Source organism: Mesoplodon bidens (assembly GCF_964165515.1).
Source record: "Mesoplodon bidens genome assembly, chromosome: 3".
Lineage (NCBI taxonomy): Eukaryota > Metazoa > Chordata > Mammalia > Artiodactyla > Ziphiidae > Mesoplodon > Mesoplodon bidens.
The window spans coordinates 166,078,843-166,100,842 of record NC_138178.1 but is presented as its reverse complement, the minus strand read 5'-3'; the positions used below and the strand labels follow the sequence as shown (position 1 = coordinate 166,100,842).

Genomic DNA, 22,000 nt, shown 5'->3' with positions numbered 1-22,000 from the left:
GCGTGTCCGGAGCCTGTGCTCCACAACGGGAGAGGCCACGACAGTGAGAAGCCCACGTACTGCAAAAAAAAAAAAAAAAAATGAGATTAAGTTTCTTAATTCAGAAGTTAATGTGCTATGTAGTGTTGTTTAAATCATTTAATCAATAAATTGTTCTTCTGTATGTGGAATTATGAATAAGTTCCCTAGGAAAACATTGGCTTTGCTAGGGATAGAGTCTCAAAATCATCAAGAATGATGAAGCACATTCCTTTGGAAAGTGTTTAGGGTGCTTTCTTTACTGCCTAACCATAGGGAACAAGCTGTTGTGTTGTGTACACACACACACACACACACACACTCTCACACTCACTCACTTCCCATCGATTTCAGAGTTGGTGAGAGAATGTATCCTGGTGATGTGAAAGGTTCTCCCAGAGTCTGTGTTACATGGCATATGTGGAAGCCGTAAATGTTTGTGCTCTGTTTTCTTTTCAGATAATTAAACCAATCACCCTGATTTTTTTATTTTCTCTTTCCCCCATAAAATCTTGGAAGTAAGTTTTTACTTAAGAATAAACTAAGGTATTCTGCCCTCAAACAGAGAGGGTAAAAAGACAACCTCTTAGAAAAAAATATATGTAGAACTCCAGCCTATCATATTTTTACAAAATGAGGAAATAGACTTTTTAAAGAGATCGTAATGTGTTGTGATGTCAAAATGAAGTGGAATGCCTAGTAACTTCTATATTTAACACTTGTTTACAAAATTGTAATGTCAGGGTAGGTGCAGGAAGTGCCAGTTTGAACTGTTGAATATTATGTTACATTTTGCTTTTATAAAACAGTCCTATCTTGAAAACCAAAATATATATATATATTAAAAATAAAGGCTATTCTTGTTGGCGCTGTAACCCACCAGTTGAACATACATTGATGTACTTCATTCATACGCAGTAGTCTTCTTGATTCCCAGTCTTGATTGTTATTTCCATGTGTGTCTGCATTTTCTCTGTCTATCCTACCATTGCATATATAGGCAAGAGCAGGGGTTTTTCTCACTGAATGCCTCTCAATTTTTCCTCTTCAGCCAGGAAAAGCAGTCATAGTAGAGCATCAGGAAAACTAAGTCAATTTTGTATGTCATTTGGAATATCTGTATTCGTTCTCCTGTGTGCTCTTTAACGTAATCTTGTTTCCCCCAATTTCAGACATTCAGGTACCAACTAATTTTTTCTTAAATTTATTTTACATGGAAACTTTGTATCATTTCCATAAGTGGAAAATAGGTGCAGTTATCATCTGCCATAAATGGAATCTATGAAAATGCAGTGAAAGAACAAGTTGTTATAAATTCTAGCTAAACATTCTTACTGTTAAGGCCCGTTAGCTTTCTTCAGAAGGAGCTTTTGTTATCCAGAGCGCAAGAGATCTGTTAGCACCAAAGTGAAACTGTGTTTTTATTTTAATCCCCTTGATTAAAGATAAATTCTCTTCGGTACTATTTGTGTAACGTGCCTATACCATACTTTTGGAAAACTGCTCTGTATCCATTAAAGAAGTCAGTCAAGCATTTCATTTTGTTCGCAGTTAACAAGATAGCCATAGCTAGGTATAATGCTGTGGCATGTCTCATAGTATATGCTTTTTCCATTCCCTCCTATAATAAGTGATCCTTACTCTGTGTATTTTTCTCACCAGGATATTTTGCTCATCAACCTCATTATAGAACATATGATTTGTGATACAGACCCTGAACTTGGAGGAGCAGTCCAGCTTATGGGCCTCCTTCGAACATTAGTTGACCCAGAAAACATGTTAGCTACTGCCAATGTAAGCCATGGGCATTTTTCTCTTTTTCATACTGGTATAATTTTTATTGCTGGTAGGAACCAATGCAGTTAAAGTTCATGGAAGTGTTTTCGATTCCTTAGAAAACAGAAAAGACTGAATTTCTGGGTTTCTTCTACAAGCACTGTATGCATGTCCTTACTGCTCCCTTACTGGCAAATACAACAGAAGACAAACCTAGCAAAGGTAAGATAATACAGGTTGGTAGTTAAGTTCTTTGTTCTTGAATTCTGAAACTCAAAAAGTTGGTGTTAACCTAGAGGTCTACTAATATATTTTCAAGAGAGGTAATTTCAAGGTAAAATTTCTTTTAAAAGTGCTATAGTCAGAGGTACTAGAACTGTGAAAGAAGATACTAGAGATAATTTTTTGCTTTCAGAATTTTAAAACAATTTTTTTTGTTAAAGCAATATTTGTATTTAGTTTGCATTTACATGTATGAAACAAATAGAAGGAAAAAGCTATTAGAAAATTCATTTTAAGTTATTTGTACTCCAGGTGTGTAGATACAGAGCAGAGCTTGTGCTTAGTATTAAGCAGTTTTTCTTTGCATTGAAGATTATTCCAAGGTAGGGTTATTTATTTCTGCATTTTATTCCTTTAGCTTTGTGTGTGTGTGTCTTTGATTTAGAAAATAGTTTTAGGGTCTTCATTGGGAAATTCCTTATTGAAGCTTTGAGAATAATAAGTAAGTTATTTTGTCATATGAATTATCAATATAGTATATTTAACGTATGACACCACTTAGAAAAAAAGTGTTAAATTTACCTTTTTTAATGACTCTAGAATCAAGTCTTGGAAATGTGATACTAATTTTTCCTGTCTTCTTTATTCATAGTAGGTAAAGCTTGAGGCTTCTTTCCAAACCCACATGTTCATTCAATTCATCATACATTTATTGAGAACCCATTGTGTGGAAGGCACTGTGCTATATATATATAACCTTTAGGGGTTAAATGGGGGAAATAAAAACAGTGAGTAAAATAGTTTTGGAGGCTTACTGCCTGGTGAGGAAGATAAGCCAGTAATTATAATTCAGCGTGGACTCATTATGTGTCGTAAAAGGAGGCACAAAGCACATGAATCAAAGGAGCAGAGAGAGTAGTTCCGTCGAAGCCAGATGATGTGTGGTAGGAGGACCTCCTGTGATATCTGTATATCCATTGAGGGACATAAGACATGGTAGAGCATTCTTGCCCTTTGGAATAAAACAGATCTAATAGATTTGTATCCCAGTTTGCCTTACTAATAACATTTCACACCTGGGTCTTGTGACACTAATTCTTCACAGAGTTATTTAAATTAAATGTGAAAAAATGGAAAGCACAGTTCTTAGCACATGGTAGGCATTAAATGTTAGTTCCCTTTTCCTTTAACATATTTGGGTTAATAGAAGGGATTTTACTTGATTGGAATTCGGATTCTTACATTTGGGGAGGAAAAGAATATAAGCCATTAAATATAATTGTGTTTTGTTTTGTTTCGTTTAGATGATTTTCAGACTGCCCAGTTGTTGGCACTTGTATTGGAATTGTTAACATTTTGTGTGGAGCACCATACCTACCACATAAAGAACTACATCATTAATAAGGACATTCTCCGGAGAGTGTTAGTTCTTATGGCCTCGAAGCATGCTTTCTTGGCATTATGTAAGTGTTGCTTCTGGTAGAATTACTTATTGTCTGTATATTAGTATTGTTATCTTTCGGTCTTACTGCCTGAGAAGAAAAGATCACTGATTTCAGGAGACCAAGGTTCTAATACTAAACTACACTGATAATGTACTTTTGCCATATTTTGAGCAGGTGATTTTCCTGACTCTTCTTTCTCAATATACAGTAAAGGCGTTAGAGTGTACCTACAAAATGTATTAAAGTATTATTAAAATGGCACCTTAAATCATTTTATTTGCCGTATTTATTTTTGACTTTATATATATAGCATGACAATCACAAATTGGACATTCTTGTGAGACCAGAGTCTCACACTGAGTCATGAAGAATACATTTCGTAATTTGGAAAATATAGCTAATAGAACTGAGTTTCCAAAATACATTTTTTCTAAGTTACAGAATGCCTGCACAAATGCCTGCAGATGGTCCGTTCATTAATTCCTCAAATACTTTTCCCCCAGCTTTACTGAGACATATTTGACATATTACATTTTGTTACCTCAGATATTTTAGAGAAGGGGTGACAAACCACAGCTGTGGCCAAATCCAGTCAGTCCATGGTCTGTTTTTGCATAACCTGCAAAGTGAAAAAGGTTTCTGTGTTTTTAAAGCATTGTTCAAAAAAAAGGCTACAGAGACCATATGTGGCCCACAAAGCCTAGAATATGTATTCTGTAGAACTTTATGGGAAAGGTTTGTCACCTCTCTTAGAACAACAGATAGTCTTTTAACAAGGCTGTTCTTAGTTATACATGTTTTTCAAAAGTTGACTTTCACTGTATTCTTAAGACCCTACTTTACAGAAGTAAAACATGTTTCTGAATTAGAAATAGGTTAACCCAGAATATTCTTGATCATGTAGCAGTCAGCCTTCTTTGGTAAGTTGGCACACCAGTTTTAGAGTACCCTAGAGGCTCAATAAGAGATGTCTGTTGGTAACTAACTCTTTTTGGCCTTTTGATTTTTATGGGTAGGTTTGGTTTTGTTGTTGTATAAAGGCATCATAATCATCCAGTAATTAGAAGCCTGAACATATACATCCATTTTTGCTGTCTTTTTTTTACTTCATTTTAAATCATTTAGCTTGGGAATTCCCTGGCCGTCCTCAGTCAGTGGTTAGGACTCTGCACTTCCACTGCCGAGGGCCTGGGTTCATTACCTGGTCGGGGAACTGAGATCCCACAAGCTGTGCAGTGCAGCCAAAAAAAATGTTTTGCTTAATTGACTTTTAAAATATCCTTAAATTATGAAAACATTGTTTATAAGGATATTTCTGACATTGATTTATTCTGTCAACATTTTATCTTTAAAATGGTATTCAAAATAGAAAGTTTAATGAATTTTTCTTAGAAGGAAACCTATTAGGGTGACAGTTGTTACAGTTGAATTAGTTTTTCAGTCTGGTGTACACACTGCAGTATGAACTGAGAATACATGTGGTCAGATGTTTTTCAGCCAAAAGGAATAGTGCATATAAAAGGGCTCTTAAACTCATATTCATTTTCCTTATAAACCTATCATAGCAAAAGTGATAGTCCCAAAGCAAGTTGAGAGGAAGTTAATAATGAACACTTCTTTGATTTGTTCTTTCATGTCAACATAGAAGGTTTTGTTTGAGTGTGGGAAAGGGAGTTTGAGCAGATGGGACAGAATGGGGAAACTGAATAAATTAAAAAATTAATCAGTTCTATTTCAATAAATTTAGCACCTACTACCATGTTTTATTGATTCTAAGATATGCATTTATCATCTCAAATCAAGGTGAGTCTTAAAATTAATGGCATGTCATTATGATTGGTAGCTTTTTTCCTTTGTTTTGTTTTCTTAGTAGTAGAAAGGAAGGTTTTTTGCGATCAGTGGCACCTTACATTTGGTGAAGTATGATGCATACCTAGTATTAGGAAAAAGATGATTAAGACCTGAAGTCAGTTGTCAAGTGGGAGTTCATTAGGAGGAGATAGTCTGTAAATACCAAAACAACATCAAAAGCACTATATCGAGGTGTGTTTGGATGTATAGTGGAAATGATTTATTCTCCCTGAATGAGGCAGATCAGGAAAATCTTGCAAAAAGAAGTAAAGTAAGTTGTGTCTTGATCATGGGAGAGTGTGAAATTCTTGGTTGAATACACAATTAAGATGAACAGATGTGAAAGTGTGGTGTGTTAGAGGTTTGGGCTACGTAGAACACATGAGTCTAGTGGGAGAGTGGCAGAAACGGGAAAGGCCTTTTCTTTAGTCCTTCATCTCATTTTGCTTACAGGATTGCAAAGAAAATTTCTCACAGTTCAATGAGAACTATGAAGAGAATCATGACAAATTAATGAGTTTATATTGTAGGAAATTAAGCATGCTAGCAAAAATCTTAGTTATGTTTTATTATTTTAATATTTTCCAAACTAAGTTAGGTTATCATTAATTAAACCTTACTCTTTCTCAAATGATTCTCAGTGTGGCTCTCTTCACAGGATTGAGAATGAGTAGCTTCTAAAAAAAGATGCCAGTCATTAGGAATGCACTCTTTAGGACTGGCTATACAGTAGGAGTTTTTATCAAGGATTTCTAAAAGAACTAAGCATAAATTTGCGGAGATTTAGTATCTATTCAATCTTAGGAAAGATTACATTAACATATTAAGTATAGTTTTTTTTTTTTAAGGGAGATTTTATAAGTAAATTTAGATGTCCACTTGTAAAGACAAAAGATTGGTTAAATGTACACAGTTTGGGGGCTTTGAATTTTTTGTATCTGCTGGTTCTTAATTATTATACTTGTATCATATTTAAAGACAACGTAATCAAGTCTGTGAGTGAGAACAGCAATCCTATTTAGTCTTTATAGGTTAGATAATGTATGTGTATATACACAGAGACACACACACAGTTTTATCAGTCTTGGCCTTTACCAGATTCTTGGATCTTAAATTGTAGCTTTTTAGTTCATACCTGTATGTTGTCTGGCTGTTTTTTAAAATGGAAATGTATAAGAAGAATGAAGTAAAGAAAAATTTTGTGGTAGATGCTTTTTTTCAGCTATCATCAGTTACATATGCAGCAAAAAGTTTCAGACTTACAAAAAATGTCATGTTGTGTAAGGTAAAGATTGATTATTTGTTTTAGAGATGATTGAAACTAAGCGTAAGAGATTCCTGGCATGTTAATAAAGGTTAGAGATGTGAGTGGAAGCAGAGTGCACTTTTCATTGAAAATCCTACATTTGTGCTAACTTGACCTATCGCAAAAGCTTTCTCTAATCTCCTTCAAGCAACTTGACTTCATTAGAACTCACTGGTAAATTTTTGAAAGTAACTTTATTCAACAGCAAGAATAGTGGTTGGATATTTTTCATGCAAGTTTCTTTTTGGGGAGAGGGTTGGGTGGAAGTGACACGATTCTTGATATAAATAAATGAGGGCAAATGAGGAGCAAAACCCAAAAAAGCCCATTAGAATTACCTTCTATCTACCTTAGCAGTTTCTGAACAAAACTGCTCTTGAGATGGCAGTGGTGCCAGCTGCATACTCTGGTCTTAGTGAGTTCTAGGAAGGGAGTTTTCTTTTCACTTACCTGGGAACTGCATGCAGACTACAGGGTTCAATTAGTGTGTGTTATGGTAGGACACAAGTCTTCACAAAACCTGCAAAGTTGGAGTAACAATTATTAAAATAACAGCACTTGCCTTAATTACTAAAAGCTTAAAATTTGGCCTATTAGCATGAGCTCTGAAGTATTGATTTTTATTCTAACAAGTGGAACTGCCTAAGTTCCTTTGTCAAGTAACATTAATAAAAAAAAAAACAAGCTCTCAAATCATTGTTATGGGGAAATAAACCCTTATTAGGCTTTGACGTATCACAGAGAAAGATGATGCTTATTGTTTAAAATGTCTTATTTCACCATGCTTATGTATTTGAAAATACTCAGTAGTTTAAAAAATTAAATGCAATTACTCTTCTATAAACTATTTTGAACTCCCTGCCCAGAGTGTCTCTTTAGTAAGAGACACTGTTAAATAAGTTGGATTGTTAAGGCAGTTTATAATCAACTGTACCTAATTGGGCATTCACTTGTGGACCTCTTTTCTGCCAACTAAAGAAAAATTGAGCTGCTTTACTCCTCTGCCTTCCTACCCAGAAACCGTGTCAGCATGGTTGCCTGGCTACCTGCTCATGAAGGACTTGATTAATAACAAATTGGCAATTTAACGAGCCACTTCCATGATCTCCAAAGAAACCAAAATACAAACACAATATTTAATCTTGCCAACCGAAGACGATGTGACTGCATGAAGTGAGTATGCTTTTTTGAACTGTTTACAGTAACTGGGGCATTAACTTACTGATAATCCCATTTAGGTAAGGAGGGCTTTCTTGAAGTCTAGCTGTCTGAGTATATTTGCATCTTGACGAATGGTGACTGAAGTAACTCCCCATACCTCAAGATGTAAATATACCTTTTAATCTGTAAGTTAAAGCCTAATTAATTGTAAAAAGGAAAACTAGGGGAAAAAAATAAAAAGCATACTCGCTGCAGTAAGCATAGAGGACCACATTTTAAAAACATCCTCTAAATTGATTCCTAAACTCTGGAAGGCAAATTTTGGGTCATGCAGATTTCTGTGGGTTTATGGCATTTCTACAAACACATCCCAAAACAAGTCAGTGTAAACACCATTAACCCTGATACAAAATAATAAGAGTGTCCAAAAGTAAGGAAGATCAAATTATAGAGTGGATTGCCCTAATAAAACAATGTTTTTTCTGTTGTTTTGAAGGTATATACAAAAGGATATATTTGGAGTTTTCTCATCTTAAGTAGTATGATAGGTTAATTCATTTATTAGCCCTATCTTAGCTCTAATTTCAGATGTAAAGTACATTTTGGTAATCAGTAACTCATTTCCAGAATTCTTAGGGCTCTCTAAGACTTGTGTTCTATGATGACATACACTGCTTTCAGAATACATTTTTCTGATAACCTTTTTGTAATCCTTATCTTCAGGTTCATACTTCTGGAAGCAGTAACTTATTGCTGCATGAAGAACTATGTTTATTTAACAGGTTTTTTTGTAATTCTAAAATATGAAGATATGGTATGTAATTTGAACAACAATGCCTCTGTGTTTCAGGTGCTCTTCGTTTTAAGAGAAAGATTATTGGATTAAAAGATGAGTTTTACAACCGCTATATAATGAAAAGTTTTTTGTTTGAACCAGTAGTCAAAGCATTTCTCAACAACGGATCCCGCTACAATCTGATGAACTCTGCCATAATAGAAATGTTTGAATTTATTAGAGTGGTAGGTTCTATACTTTTTAGTTAGAATTTTGGTTTTGTTTGAGAAAATCAAATATGCATTGTTGGTATTTTGGCTTATTTGAGATTATTATATTTGGAGAGAATTTTTGAAAGAAAACCAGTGTTACCAAAAGGTTATGAGAGATTCAATTTGAACTAACAAAAAACAAAATAATCTCTCTCAGCAGCTAGTTTCAAACTATCTCAGGATAGTTTGAAAACTGATTTAACACTGTCACGGTAGTCATTTTAAGAAAGTCAAATTATAGTTGACATAAGTATTCGGATGTGTTTTTTGTTTGTTTTTAACTTTGAGGTTTTTTGAATTTTTCTTGACATTCCTCCATATGTCTCCAAAGAGCAAACTTCATTCTTTAATGATATGGTCGGCGGGTAGTTCTCAGAAATTGGTGTGTCTCAGAATTATCTGTGGCATGCTTTTTTAAAATTTCGGTAAAATAAACATAACAAAATTTGCCCTTTTAACCATTTTTCAAAGTGTCCAGTTCACTGGCGTTAAGTGTATTCACATTGTTGTGCAGTCATCACTGCCATCCACCTCTAGCACTTTCCTGTAGTGTGATTTTGAATATATATGCCTAGGCACCACCCCAGACTTACTGAATGAGAATCATCCAGGGTAGGACCTGAGCATTTACTTTGGAAAGAGCCATGGATAATTCTGAGGTACACCAAAAGTCAGGGGCTATTGAAGTAGCCAGTATTTGTTAGGCCCATTTGCATTTGTTTGTCCCTAAGATTGGATAATAATTTTATGAAATTAAACCATTTTTGGTGCGTTTGTGAGTTCACTACAATTAAGCCTCGTAGTTTGCTAATTTTTCCTATCATTTTTTATTATAATTCTTTTTTATAGGAAGATATAAAATCATTAACTGCTCATGTAATTGAAAATTACTGGAAAGCACTGGAAGATGTAGATTATGTACAAACATTTAAAGGATTGAAACTGAGATTTGAACAACAAAGAGAAAGGCAAGATAATCCCAAACTTGACAGGTAGATTACCACATATTTGAACCTATTCATTCAGTGACAAGTTTATGATGGTAGATCTTTTTTTGCTTGTTTATTATTTAGCTTGGCAGCAGAGGGGGAAATAAGCAGATGGGGTTGTAGTTTTCTCTAATGGTCAATGTAAATGTTTGCCTGACGGTGTTAGGTGGGTATCAGTATGATTTGTAGACTTTTCTCAGGCATATATCAAGTTAGATAATGCAAAAGAAAAAAAGCAAAACACTGATACGGCAATAAGGCTACTTTTGTGTCCAAAGTAAAATCAGAATATTATTGTATTTGCTTTGCTTTAAGGTTACAAACTATTTTAATGCAATCGTGTACATTTTTTTCTAAATACCTGAGTTCACATACTTGTGGTATATTTTTAAATCCGTAAATTAAGACTTCGTTAATTCGTAGTGTTAGCAAGTTTAAAAACTGATCAGTAACAGTACAATTTTGATAATGGGAATTTTGATTCCACTACTTAACACTAGATATGGTGGAGTGTAGTTTTTTGTTATATGCTAGGTAAAATCTGGTTTTTTTTTTCCACCTCTGTGTGTATAAATGTGTATTATTCCATTTATCTATTAAGACTGTAATTTGGGATAATATTTGAAGACGAAAGTCTTTATATGAGTCTATTAATTCTACTTCCTTCTCTTTACTCATAGTATGCGTTCCATTTTGAGGAATCATAGATATCGAAGAGATGCCAGAACACTAGAAGATGAAGAGGAGATGTGGTTCAACACAGATGAAGATGACATGGAAGATGGAGAAGCTGTCGTGTCTCCATCTGACAAAACTAAGAATGATGATGACATTATGGATCCAATAAGCAAATTCATGGAGAGGAAGAAATGTATGTTGAAAAGATGGGCAAGGAAAAATTGAAGGCTTTCTCACTCTAGGTTTATCCTTTTTTTCTTGACAGAGTGATTAGTATCTACTTTGTGTCACAACAGATATTAAAAGACTTTTGCTTTATAGAGTGTGAATTTAATAGCTCTGTTGTGAAGATATAGACTAAATTTTCCTAATTTGTCTTGAGTGAGGTATTTCAGGAAGGGTAGGAACACTGACTGTAATACTGAAGGTCTCCTTCCTTCTCAGTAGTAAAGTCCTGTGGATAAGGATGGATGCTTAGTATTTTGCTAAGCTTTGTTCATAAACTGAATTTCAGTGTCGCTCTCTGGCAAAGGAGTAAGCTAGTTAATTGTGTTTTTTAGTGCCACCTCACTTGGAGGTTTTTAAAAAGATGAGTATGAGTGACAATTATTGACAGTATTCTCATTTTTAGTAAAAGAAAGTGAGGAAAAGGAGGTGCTTTTGAAAACGAATCTTTCTGGTCGGCAGAGCCCAAGTTTCAAGCTTTCCCTCTCTAGTGGAACAAAGACTACCCTCTCCAGCCAGTCACCTGCAACAAATCTGCCTGGTTCTCCAGGCTCACCTGGATCCCCAGGATCTCCAGGCTCTCCTGGATCCATCCCTAAGAATACATCTCAGACGGCAGCTATTACTACCAAGGTATGTTTTTGACGCCCAGACCTACCAAATTTAAGCTTTCCCAACAATAAAATTGTTGTGACTAGTAGTCCCTTTGGTTACTGTCTTTTGGAACTGATTTTAACATTTGTGAACTAGAGAATAATTCTCCCACCAGCATTTGAGAAATTTCTGAAAGTTTTTATGACCAATTCAGAAGTCTGAATATATTCTTATTCTGGTTGTTTGCATTTTAGAACCTTAAGTTCACATTTGTATGTGTCAAAACATTTACAGAAATTTTAAAGTTAAATTATTATTTACTTTTATCAGCTTTCCCAACTAATACCCAGATAAAGACTTCGTAGGAAGAAGATAATCTAAATATCTGGACACTCCTAACTTAATTTTGTCAAGCAAGGTTTATAAAAAAGAATTAACTGTCTACTATCACTAACATTTCCTTCAGGAAGGATCACAATTTTACCACCAAAAATGTAGGAAAGACATAATCTCAGAAAAAAACAGTTCTTTTGGCTGCCTTCTGTTTCCCTGGACTAGCAGTTAACAGACTGGCACTTGGGATTCATTGATCTACACCAGGACTAAAGTGAGCTACAGTGGTTTCTGGTGAAGGCACACAGCTGAAAGGCAGCCTGGATGGAATAACGAGGAAGGGACGGGGCAGAGGCACTTTCCTAACAGCCTCTGGTAGTCCGTCTGCCCTCGCTTCTAGTGTCTGTTTATTTTCTGTGCTTTTAATTGTGATGCTGTTTAGACTCTGTTAAAGAACATATTTTTAATGCATAAAGTCTTAAAACTTAAGTTTTGAATTTTAGATTCGGTAATTAGTGTTTATCTACTGGGTGTTTTGCAAGGATCATAACTGCTTCAAATTTTACCATGGAAAACTTGGGAAATAGGTAATGAATTTCAGCTGCATACAATCTCACCTCCCAGAAATAACCAGTTAGTATATTGGGGTGGGGGGTAGTATATCCTTTACCCAGACTTAAGAGACAGATGTATTTGAAAATGTAATGTTTTCTTAAAATAATCCTTATTTCCCAACAGGGAGGCCTCGTGGGTCTGGTAGATTATCCTGATGATGATGAGGATGATGATGAGGACGAAGACAAGGAAGACACGCTCCCTTTGTCAAAGAAAGCAAAGTTTGAGTCATAATGGCAACTGCCTGTGACCAGTACCTGTTGAGAAAACCGGTTCTCTACCCCTCCCCACTACAAAATCTATAACAAAGCAGCGGCATCTTGTGAATGACTGACACAGCTCAGCTCGCACACTTGACTTCTGCTCATCAAGTGCCAATTCAGTGGAGCAGGAGGAGGGGATAATTACACATTTAGGGGGAAGACTTACACCTTCGAGGTCTAAGCTTGGACCACACATTGCCCTTTTCTCAGGGAAGGAAATGGAAACGAAAAGCCAACAGGGCAGGGGTTTTGTAAGTGGAACTCGGGATTGACTGGTCAGTTGCTGCAATCAGAATATGCTTTCTCGGACCACGTTTGAGACTCAGAAGAATAGGCTCTTCTGCCCTGATTCTTCGCTAGTTAAGAATGCCAGCAGTTTCTTTGTATAAAGAGACCTGCCTTTAAAACCGTACATTCTGAACATTTTAGTCAGGCTACAGCAGGTTTGGAAAAACCTCTTTGGGGGAGGGGCGAATATGAAGTTTCCTCTTTTTTATCTGTTCCCTTTGCCCTTCAAACTGCAGATTTTTTTTTAAAGTGGGGATTTGTCCCTACTTGATTAAAGATTGAGTGGAATTCTAGATGTGGTCATTTGTGTCATAATTTTTTTTGTTCCATTTTGTTTTTGATTTTTTTTTCTGAGTGTATGCTTAGTTGTTGAGTATATATATTTGGGACCATTAAAAACTTTTTTGATGTAATATAACCTAACGTTGTGCTGGTACCTGTTTTACCATGTGTAATTTTTGTTCTCCATCACAGTTCTTAATTTGTTTAGAGTTTTATGAAAGATGGAATAGTTTTTATTGACAAAAGCAAAGTAATCTTACAACCTATGTGCATACAAAAAGCAATACTATTTTGTGACTAAATATTTTATATTAAAATTTACATCAGCAACTGTCTTGAGAATTCAGGGAAATAGAGTGGAATTTAAAATTTCAGCAGTTTTGTTAAACCTGGAAACATGAAATCAGTATTCCAAAGAGATTCTGAAATTTCATATCTTGGGAAAATGATGGTACATTAAATCAAAATTGAGGATGAATAATTTAAAAATAAAACGTATTTGACTTTTGAGTAATAAAAAAAGTGAAGAGTAAGAGAAATTGTATTAGTTGTATTTTTCTTTTTTCTTTTTTTTAATTACTCCCTTTGGAATACCAGTTGGAGTTGTAAGCGGTGGTTCCTAAATAAATACCTGGCAGAGGACCATCAGATACCACCTCATTAAAACAGTATGTTTAAATAGGTTCTTTTTATTGTCTTAGGTGTGCTAAAATTCTTCTAAGGATACAAAAATAAATATCTCAATTCCACATACCTTCACTTTTTTAAAGTGAAGATTTTAGAACTTACTGAAGAATGTATTTGCAAATGTGAATAAAAATTCATATCTAGGAAAAGGATACTATTTTAAGTATCATATACTTTAACTGGATAATCTAGCAAGCACTGTGTGCTTCTACCTTAGTTCCTCTTTTGCTTAGCCCCTCAGTACATTGTGATACCAAAAACAAGGTTATATGGAATAGTTGCACAGAAAACCAGAAAGCAACAACTTGCTACAGTCATGAAAAGTCTTATTGTTGGCTAATTTTTTTTTTTAATGAAACTTTGCGTGCATTATTAACTGTAAGAGTTTAAGTGTATTTCACTACAGTATAGAGCTACTTCTGGGTCACACGTTCTGGCAATTAATAATTTTAATCAACTTATCTTGCAAATAAAGAGAACAGAAACTTAATAGGATGTAAGTTAATTATATTATGTCTTCCTTTATTACCTAGAAAGTCCCATGTGAAATGTCTGTGCCTTAAACACACAGTTTAAACTGACCTTTCTGATTGACTCGTGGAACATGTATTTGTCTTGGTATTATGAGGGTTCTTGGGTAGTGGGAAGAACCGTCCCTTGTTTTTATGAATTGTGGTCCAGTATATTAAAAAAATACTAACTGTTGGCCTTCAACAACATTTAAGGGATGCCCTTTCATTGATGGACAGATGGGTTACTGAAGCGGAACTTCACACATGCTGCTACAATAGGAGAAAAGTCTAAACAGCTGCTTGTTTCATGGAGGAAGACTCTTAGCAATAAATTGCTAGAAACACAACACTTGAATTGACACAGTTCCGTCTGACTCAAGTCCACACTTTCAAGTATAAATACTATTTTGATAACCGATGTGAATATAATGATGTAAATACATATTTTAATGATACCTGTTGGTTCTTTTGCTCATTTTAAAATGAAAAATTTTACTTCTCAGAGTGATTACCTAGCAGTTTTTGAAAAAGATCTGTAATTGCTACAGAAAACACCCTGACATCCCATCTTGTCCAGAAATGCTACCCTGGCATTATTTTGGTAGAATGAAGCCTGATGGGTTTTCTCTGCCTGATTGTACTCAGAACCTGCATGTCATTTTCTCTGGAACACCAATGTGCAAGTCAATTTTGTGAATTTGGAAATGAGGGGGAGACATGGAGCAGGGGGAACATTCCTCTGTTTTTATTCTTAAGCAGTGGCGTTTGTAAAGCTTGCAAGATTAGAACAGCAAGGACTTTACACTGGAAGAGTTCTTCAAGTGGATAACTATGTTATCAACCTATTTCTAGTATTCACCATGAATAACTTTGTTTAAACAGCATGGTCAAAATCCCTTTGGGGGACAATTCAGGACCTTCGAAATTCTATACAAGGAAACTTTTTCTGCCATAACATCCGTTTTGAGCAAGAGAATTATAGACACATTTTTATGGGATGGATTATTGTCTACCATTATAGTGGGACATTGACACATGAGGAAATGGGGGCAATCATCAGTATTTGTACTCAGTGCTAAATCAGTCTGATTTTTCTCTTTGGCCTTAATGCTTCATCTTGGCTCTTTTGAAAGGAAACTATAGAGAGGCTCTCTTCAAATAGATTAAACGTCCTAACTGTTGGAGTCAGATGTCTTGGTGCTTAAAATAACTCTGGTTGGAGACACAACTTTCCTTGACCTTTCTGCTCTCCTAGGTAAATTCTTCCATGGACTCAAAGGGCATAGTGATTTCTTCAACATGATGTTAAATCGGCTTAGTTTCCATATATTCCCACCACGGTGTAAGTCAGTCACATCCTACCTGCAAATTAAGTGGACCCTTTCCATCTTTATATTACTTGACACTTAGGCAGCATTTGCTACTATCCATTGTCTTCTTGATACCTTATTCTCTTGGCTTCTCTAACATCATGTGCTTTAACATTACTGACCTTTCTACTGTTTGATAGTGCCCTACTTTACCTCTTAAATGCTGGGATTCACTAGGGTTCCATCTTGGGTACTCATCTTCCCAAATTCCAGCCAGCCACATGACTTATATGTCCCTGTTCCAATCGTTCTGTGCTCTAAAAGACTGCCTTAACCTGTCATGTGCCCCTCTGAATGCTCTTCTTGCCTTGCCTGCTGATGAACTCATATTTATCATCCGGAAGTGTTCCCCTGATACTCGGGGCTCCATCCTTGAAGGAAGGGGTTAATATCTTTTTCAACTTTGTACCCTTAGTATCTAGCATGATACCTAGCCCACAGATGGATCTCCACATGTTTACTGGATGAATAAAGGAAAGACTGAGTAATGTGCATGCAGTATAGAGACTGGGCAAGTCTTTTAGCTGATGCCCTTACACAGTCACGTTTGACTCATTCTTGACCATGAAATTCCCTCTGTGGATATAAAGGGAGGACTCAAGACCTCTGTCCTGTCCTTCACACCTTTGAGCCTTAGGTTAACAACACAAGGGGGTATTTTTGGTTCATACAATTAGGCTATCAAGTCATTTCAACAACTACTAAAATTCTACTTAAAACAGACCAGCTTTCCTGGTCTGTTCATCCTGGGCTCCAGCATCTCTAACTCTTTAACTCTCTTACTGGTCTGTTGGTCACAGTTTTCCACCTGTAAGTGTAGACCCTTGCCTTTTATTGCTAGATTTAGCCATAGCTGTAGATTTCACAAACCACTTATCTATTGGTCTGATGTTTATTTTATTAAATCTCATGCTCTTAAACTTTTATATCTTGGTCTTTTTCCTGGGGTGTGAGTTCCTAGAAGGCAGGCCCAGATTTAGATGATTAGGTATATAGGTAGATTGCTTGGGTAGATGATAGATTTTCTATGTAGAATCAATGGATACTTCACAAGAATGATAAAAGGGATGCATTTTCTTCATTTGCTGAAAGAGCATTTTAGATAAAGAGCCTGAAGAATGTGATCGCTCAGACTGTAGTACTGCATTCTGACATTAAATAACCCTATACAGGAATGTGTTTCTGCTGTTTTGCAGAAAAGAAGCAGATCAATTAATTTTACTTTAATGGTGGTGTAATTCACAAAGCAAAACCTGAATTGCTACCTCAGGTTCTCTCCTTCTAAAGTACTATTCTGGAAGGAGATGAGGAAATATTGACATGTTTTATTAACAACTTCCTAGAGGGTTCTCTGGCTCATAGGTGTCCCAACAAAACCAAGAGCCCAGAAAAAACTGTCTTAGAATTCTCAGGTAGCTTTCAAAAAGGGTCTGAATGTGATTTGAATTGTTATTAGAGAAAACCTTTTGCCCAAAGCCCTCCCAATTCAAGCGCTTCTTGGACCTACATTGGAAGACTAGAATGGGGGTGGCGGTTGGGGATGGAATGAACAAGAGGTTGAATGGGCACTCAAGAAACTCACAATATGTGCTCCACACATGTTGATTAATCAAATTGACACCAAGAACAAATTTCCTGGGAGAAAGTGGTGTAAAGCTGCAGAGACAAGGTGTAATTGCAACAGCATAGTCAGAATGGCCTGAGTTTGAATTCTTACTCTGCTACTGAGGAGACCTTAGACAAGTTCCTTAAGCCTTGGTTTCCCCATCTGTAATGGGAGTAACATTACAAGACAAGTGTGAGGACTGTAGAATGAATGTGTGTGTGTAGATAAAGCAACTATCCCAATGGTATATATTCAGTAGATGGTACCTATTTAATATATTAATGTAGTCCAAATCTGGAGGGAGATGGCTATGATGATTTTGTCTTTAAAACTTAAAACTATCCGTTTTCAGGAGTCAATTCAGTCTATACAGTGGGGGATTGATATCCAATATATTGGTTAAAAGTAGTACATTCAGGACTGGCAACATGACGAGCTTGGCAAATCTGCCCCACACAAAATAATTTAAAGACTGGGTAAAATTGTTGAAACCAACCATTTCAGGACTCTGGACATTAACCAAAGGTATATAACAAATTGAGAAGAGTTCATTCAAGAATCTTCTTTTTAAAAAGCGCGAGTCTGGCATTTTGGCCTGGGGTTGGTTACTCCCATGCCCATCTTCCACTATTCCCTCAGCTCAACCAGCTAGGTAGTTCTACCAATGCAGGACAGCTGTGAAAACAAGCAGTTTCATTACTGGAAGTGGCTGACTTGATTGGAGTGGAGGAAAAAAAATACATGCCCTCGGTTGTTCACAGAAACAGTAGCCTGACCAAGAAAAATAGAAGATTCAAATTACTAAAATCAGAAATGCAAGATATTTGGTTGGGACACTGTTACAGAAATGAAAAGGATTACAAAGGAATACTATGAATAACTATGCCAATAAATTAGATGAAACGGACAAATTCCTAGCAAGACATAAAATGAGAAATAGACAAAAATTTGAACAGACCAGTTATTAGTAAGGAGGTTGAATCAGTAATCAAGAACCTCCCAACAAACAGAAGTCCAGGACCAGATGGGTTCACTAGTGAATTCTACCAAACATTAAAAAAAAATTAATCCCATTCCTTCTCAAGCTTGTCCAAATTAGAAGAGGAGGGAACACTTCTGAATTCATTTTATGAGGCTAGCATTACCCTGATACCAAAACCAGACATGGATGCCACAAGAAAAGAAAATTATAGGCCATATCCCTGATAAACATAGATGCAAAAATCCTCAATAATACAATTAGCAAACTAAATCCAACAATACATTAAAAAGATCATATCCATGGTTAAATGGGATTTATTCCAGAGGTGCAAGGATGGTTCAACATCTGCAAATCAATGTGATAAGTCCCATTAATAAAATGAAGGATAAAAACCATATGATCATCTCAATAGATGAAGAAAAAGCATTTGACAAAATTCAACACCCATTTATGATAACTGTTAACCAAGTGAGTATAGAGGGAACGTACCTCATCATAATAAAGGCCATATATGACAAGCCCACAGCTAACCTCATACTAATGGTATAATAAAAAGCTGAAAGCTTTTCTTCTAAGATCAGGAACAGGACAAGGATGCTCTAACCATTTTTATTCAACATAGTATTGGAAGTCTTAGCCATAACAATTAGGCAAGAAAAAAGAAAGAAAAGGCATCCAAATTGGAAAGTAAGGTAGAACTGTCACTATTGGCAGATGATATTATATAGAGAAAACTAAAGAGTCCATCAGAAAGTAATTAGAACTGATAAACAAGTAAAGCTGCAGCAACAAAATCAATATACAGAAATTGATGGTGTTTCTAAATACAAATACATTATCGGAATGAGAAATTTGAAAAACAATTCCATTTACAATTGCATCACAAAGAACAAAATATCTAGGAATAAATTTAACCAAGGAGGTAAAAGACCTATACATGGGAAACTTTAAGACACTGATGAAAGAAACTGAAGACACAAATGAATGGAAAGATATTCCATGTTCATGGATTGGAATAAATAATATTGTTAAAATGTCCATACTTCCCAAAATAATCTACAGATTCACTGTAATCCCTACCAAAATTCCAATGGCTTGTCTCACAAATAGAAAAAACAATCCTAAAATTTGTATGGAACTACAAAGACCCTGAATAGCAAAAGCAATCTTGAGAAAGAAGAACAAAACTAAAGGCATCACATGTCCTGATTTCAAACTATATTACAAAGCTATAGTGATCAAAACAGTATGGTATTTGGCATAAAAACAGACACAGAGATAAATGACATAGTACAGAGAGCCCAGAAGTAAATCCACACATATACAGTCAATTAATTTATGACAAAGGAGTCAATATATAATGAATGGGGAAAGAATAGTCTCTTCAATAAATGGTGTTGGGAAAACTGGACAGCCACCAGCAAAAGAATGAAACTAGACCACTAACTTATACCATACACAAAAATAAACTCAAAATGGATTAAAGAATTAAATATAAGATCTGAAACCATAGAACTCCTAGAAGAAAACAGATATTAAGCTCCTTGACATCAGTCTTGGCAAAGATCTTTTTGGATTAAGCAACAAAAGTGAAAATAAACAAGTGGGACTACATCAAACTAAAAAGCTTCTGCACAGCAAAGGAAACCATCAATAAAATGAAAAGGAAATAAAACCAAATGGGAGAAAATATTTCCAAATCATGTGTCTGATAAAAGGTTAATCCAAAATATATTAAGAAGTCATACAACTCAATAGTAAAAACCAAATAATCCAATTAAAAAATGGGCAGAAGACCAAATAGACATCTTTCCAAAGAAGACATACAGATCACAACAGGCAGGTGAAAAGGTGGTCAACATCACTAATCATCAGAGAAATACAAATCACAACCACAGTGTGATTATCATGTTAGAATGGATATTACCAAAAGCACAAGAGATAACTAGTGTTGCCGAGGATGTGGAGAAAAGGGAACCCTTGTGCACTGTTGGTGGGAAGGTAAACTGGTGCGGCCACTGTGGAAGACCGTATAAAGGTTCCTCAAAAAATTAAAAATAGAACTACCATATGATCCAGCAATTCCACTTCTGGGTATTTATCCAAAAAAAACCAAACAGTAACTTGAAAAGATATATGCCCCTCCCCTCCATATTCACTGCAACATTACTTACAAATAACCAAGACATGGAAGCAACCTAAGTGTCCTTCAATGGGTGAATGGATAAAGAAAATGTGGCACATATATAAAATGGATATTATTATTCAGCCATAAAAAAAGAAGGAAATCTTGCATTTGCAACAACATGGATGGACCTTGAAGGCATTATGCTAAGTGAAATAAGGCAGACAGAGAAAGCCAAAGTATGATATCACTTATATGTGGAATTTTATAAAAACAAACCAAACCCATAGATACAGAGAACAGATGGGTGATTGTCAAAGGTGGGGGATGGAGGGTGGGCAAATAGTTGAAGGGGGTCAAAAGGTACGAACTTCCAGTTATAAAATAAATATCATGAGAATGTAATGTACAGCAGGATGACTATAGTTAATAATACTGTATTATATTTTAAGATCTACTCTCTTAGCAACTTCCAAAGTTCTTATCACAAGAAAAAAAAATTGTAACTGTGGGGTGATGGATATTCACTAGACTTATTGTGGTGATCATTTTGCAATATATACAAATATTGAATAATTATGTTTTACACCTGAAACTAATATGTCATATGTCAATTATATCAATAATAAAAAAGAACTAGACAATTTGAACAGATCTATATAATACATGAAGAGATTGGATTAGTGATCAAAAAGCTACCCATTAAAAAAAAAGCCATATGGCCCAAATGGTTTCAAAACTGAATTCTCTAATTTTTTACAAATTCTTCCAAAAAACAGAAGAGGACTCATTCTGTGAGGTCATTATTCCCTGATACCAAATCCAGACAAAGACATCACCAGAAAACTACAAAGCAGTATCTTACACATATGGTCATAAAAATTCTCAACAAAATACTAAGAAATGAATCTAGCAACAAATAAAAAGAATTAGACACCATGACTAAATGGGATTTATCCCAGGAATGTGTGGTTGTTTACCATCTGAAAAATCAATGTAATACACCATATCAAAAGAAAAAAATACAAAACTTACATGATCATCTTCACAGATGCAGAAGAAAGCATTTGACAAAAGTCAACCCTCTTTCATGTTAAAACACTCAACACTCTGGAAAGAGGGAACTTCCTCAACCTGATAAAGGACATCTACAAAAAACCTATGGCTAACATTATATTTAATGATGAAAGAATGTTTTCCACCTAAGATCAAAAACAAGACATGGATATCTGCTTTGTTACTTCTATTCAACATCGTACTGGAGGTTCTAGCCAGGGCAATTAGGCAAGAAAATAAAAGGTACCCATATTGGTAAGGAAAAAGTAAACCTATTTGTAGATGACACAATATTACATACAGAAAATACTAAGAAATACACTATAAAACTATTAGAACTAATCAATGGGTTCAACAGTCTTAGGATACAAAATCAATAAACAAAAATCAATAGTATTTCTATACATTTTCAAAGAATACAAAAATGAAACAAAGGAAACAATTCCATTTACAATAGCATGTGAAATTAGGAACAAATTTAACAAAAGAAAAGCAGAGTTTATAACCTGAAAACTATAAAACACTGTAGAAAGAAAGAAGATCTAAATAAATGGAGAAACCTCCTACAC

General features: G+C 35.2%; 1 protein-coding gene across 2 annotated transcripts in view; it reads left to right on the top strand.

Annotated features, from left to right (window-relative positions):
- PPP4R3A (protein phosphatase 4 regulatory subunit 3A) overlaps positions 1–13,632 on the top strand; it is a 38,032-nt gene extending 24,400 nt beyond the window's left edge. For both annotated transcript variants that reach the window (XM_081228389.1, XM_081228388.1), the window contains exons 8-15: positions 1,681–1,812; positions 1,914–2,016; positions 3,321–3,479; positions 8,630–8,799; positions 9,676–9,818; positions 10,496–10,686; positions 11,125–11,351; positions 12,384–13,632. In XM_081228389.1, the coding sequence (XP_081084515.1) occupies positions 1,681–1,812; positions 1,914–2,016; positions 3,321–3,479; positions 8,630–8,799; positions 9,676–9,818; positions 10,496–10,686; positions 11,125–11,351; positions 12,384–12,494 (1,236 nt within the window). In that variant the 3' untranslated portion in view covers positions 12,495–13,632. The remainder of the gene's footprint in view (positions 1–1,680; positions 1,813–1,913; positions 2,017–3,320; positions 3,480–8,629; positions 8,800–9,675; positions 9,819–10,495; positions 10,687–11,124; positions 11,352–12,383) is intronic.
- The last annotated feature ends 8,368 nt before the right edge of the window (positions 13,633–22,000 follow it).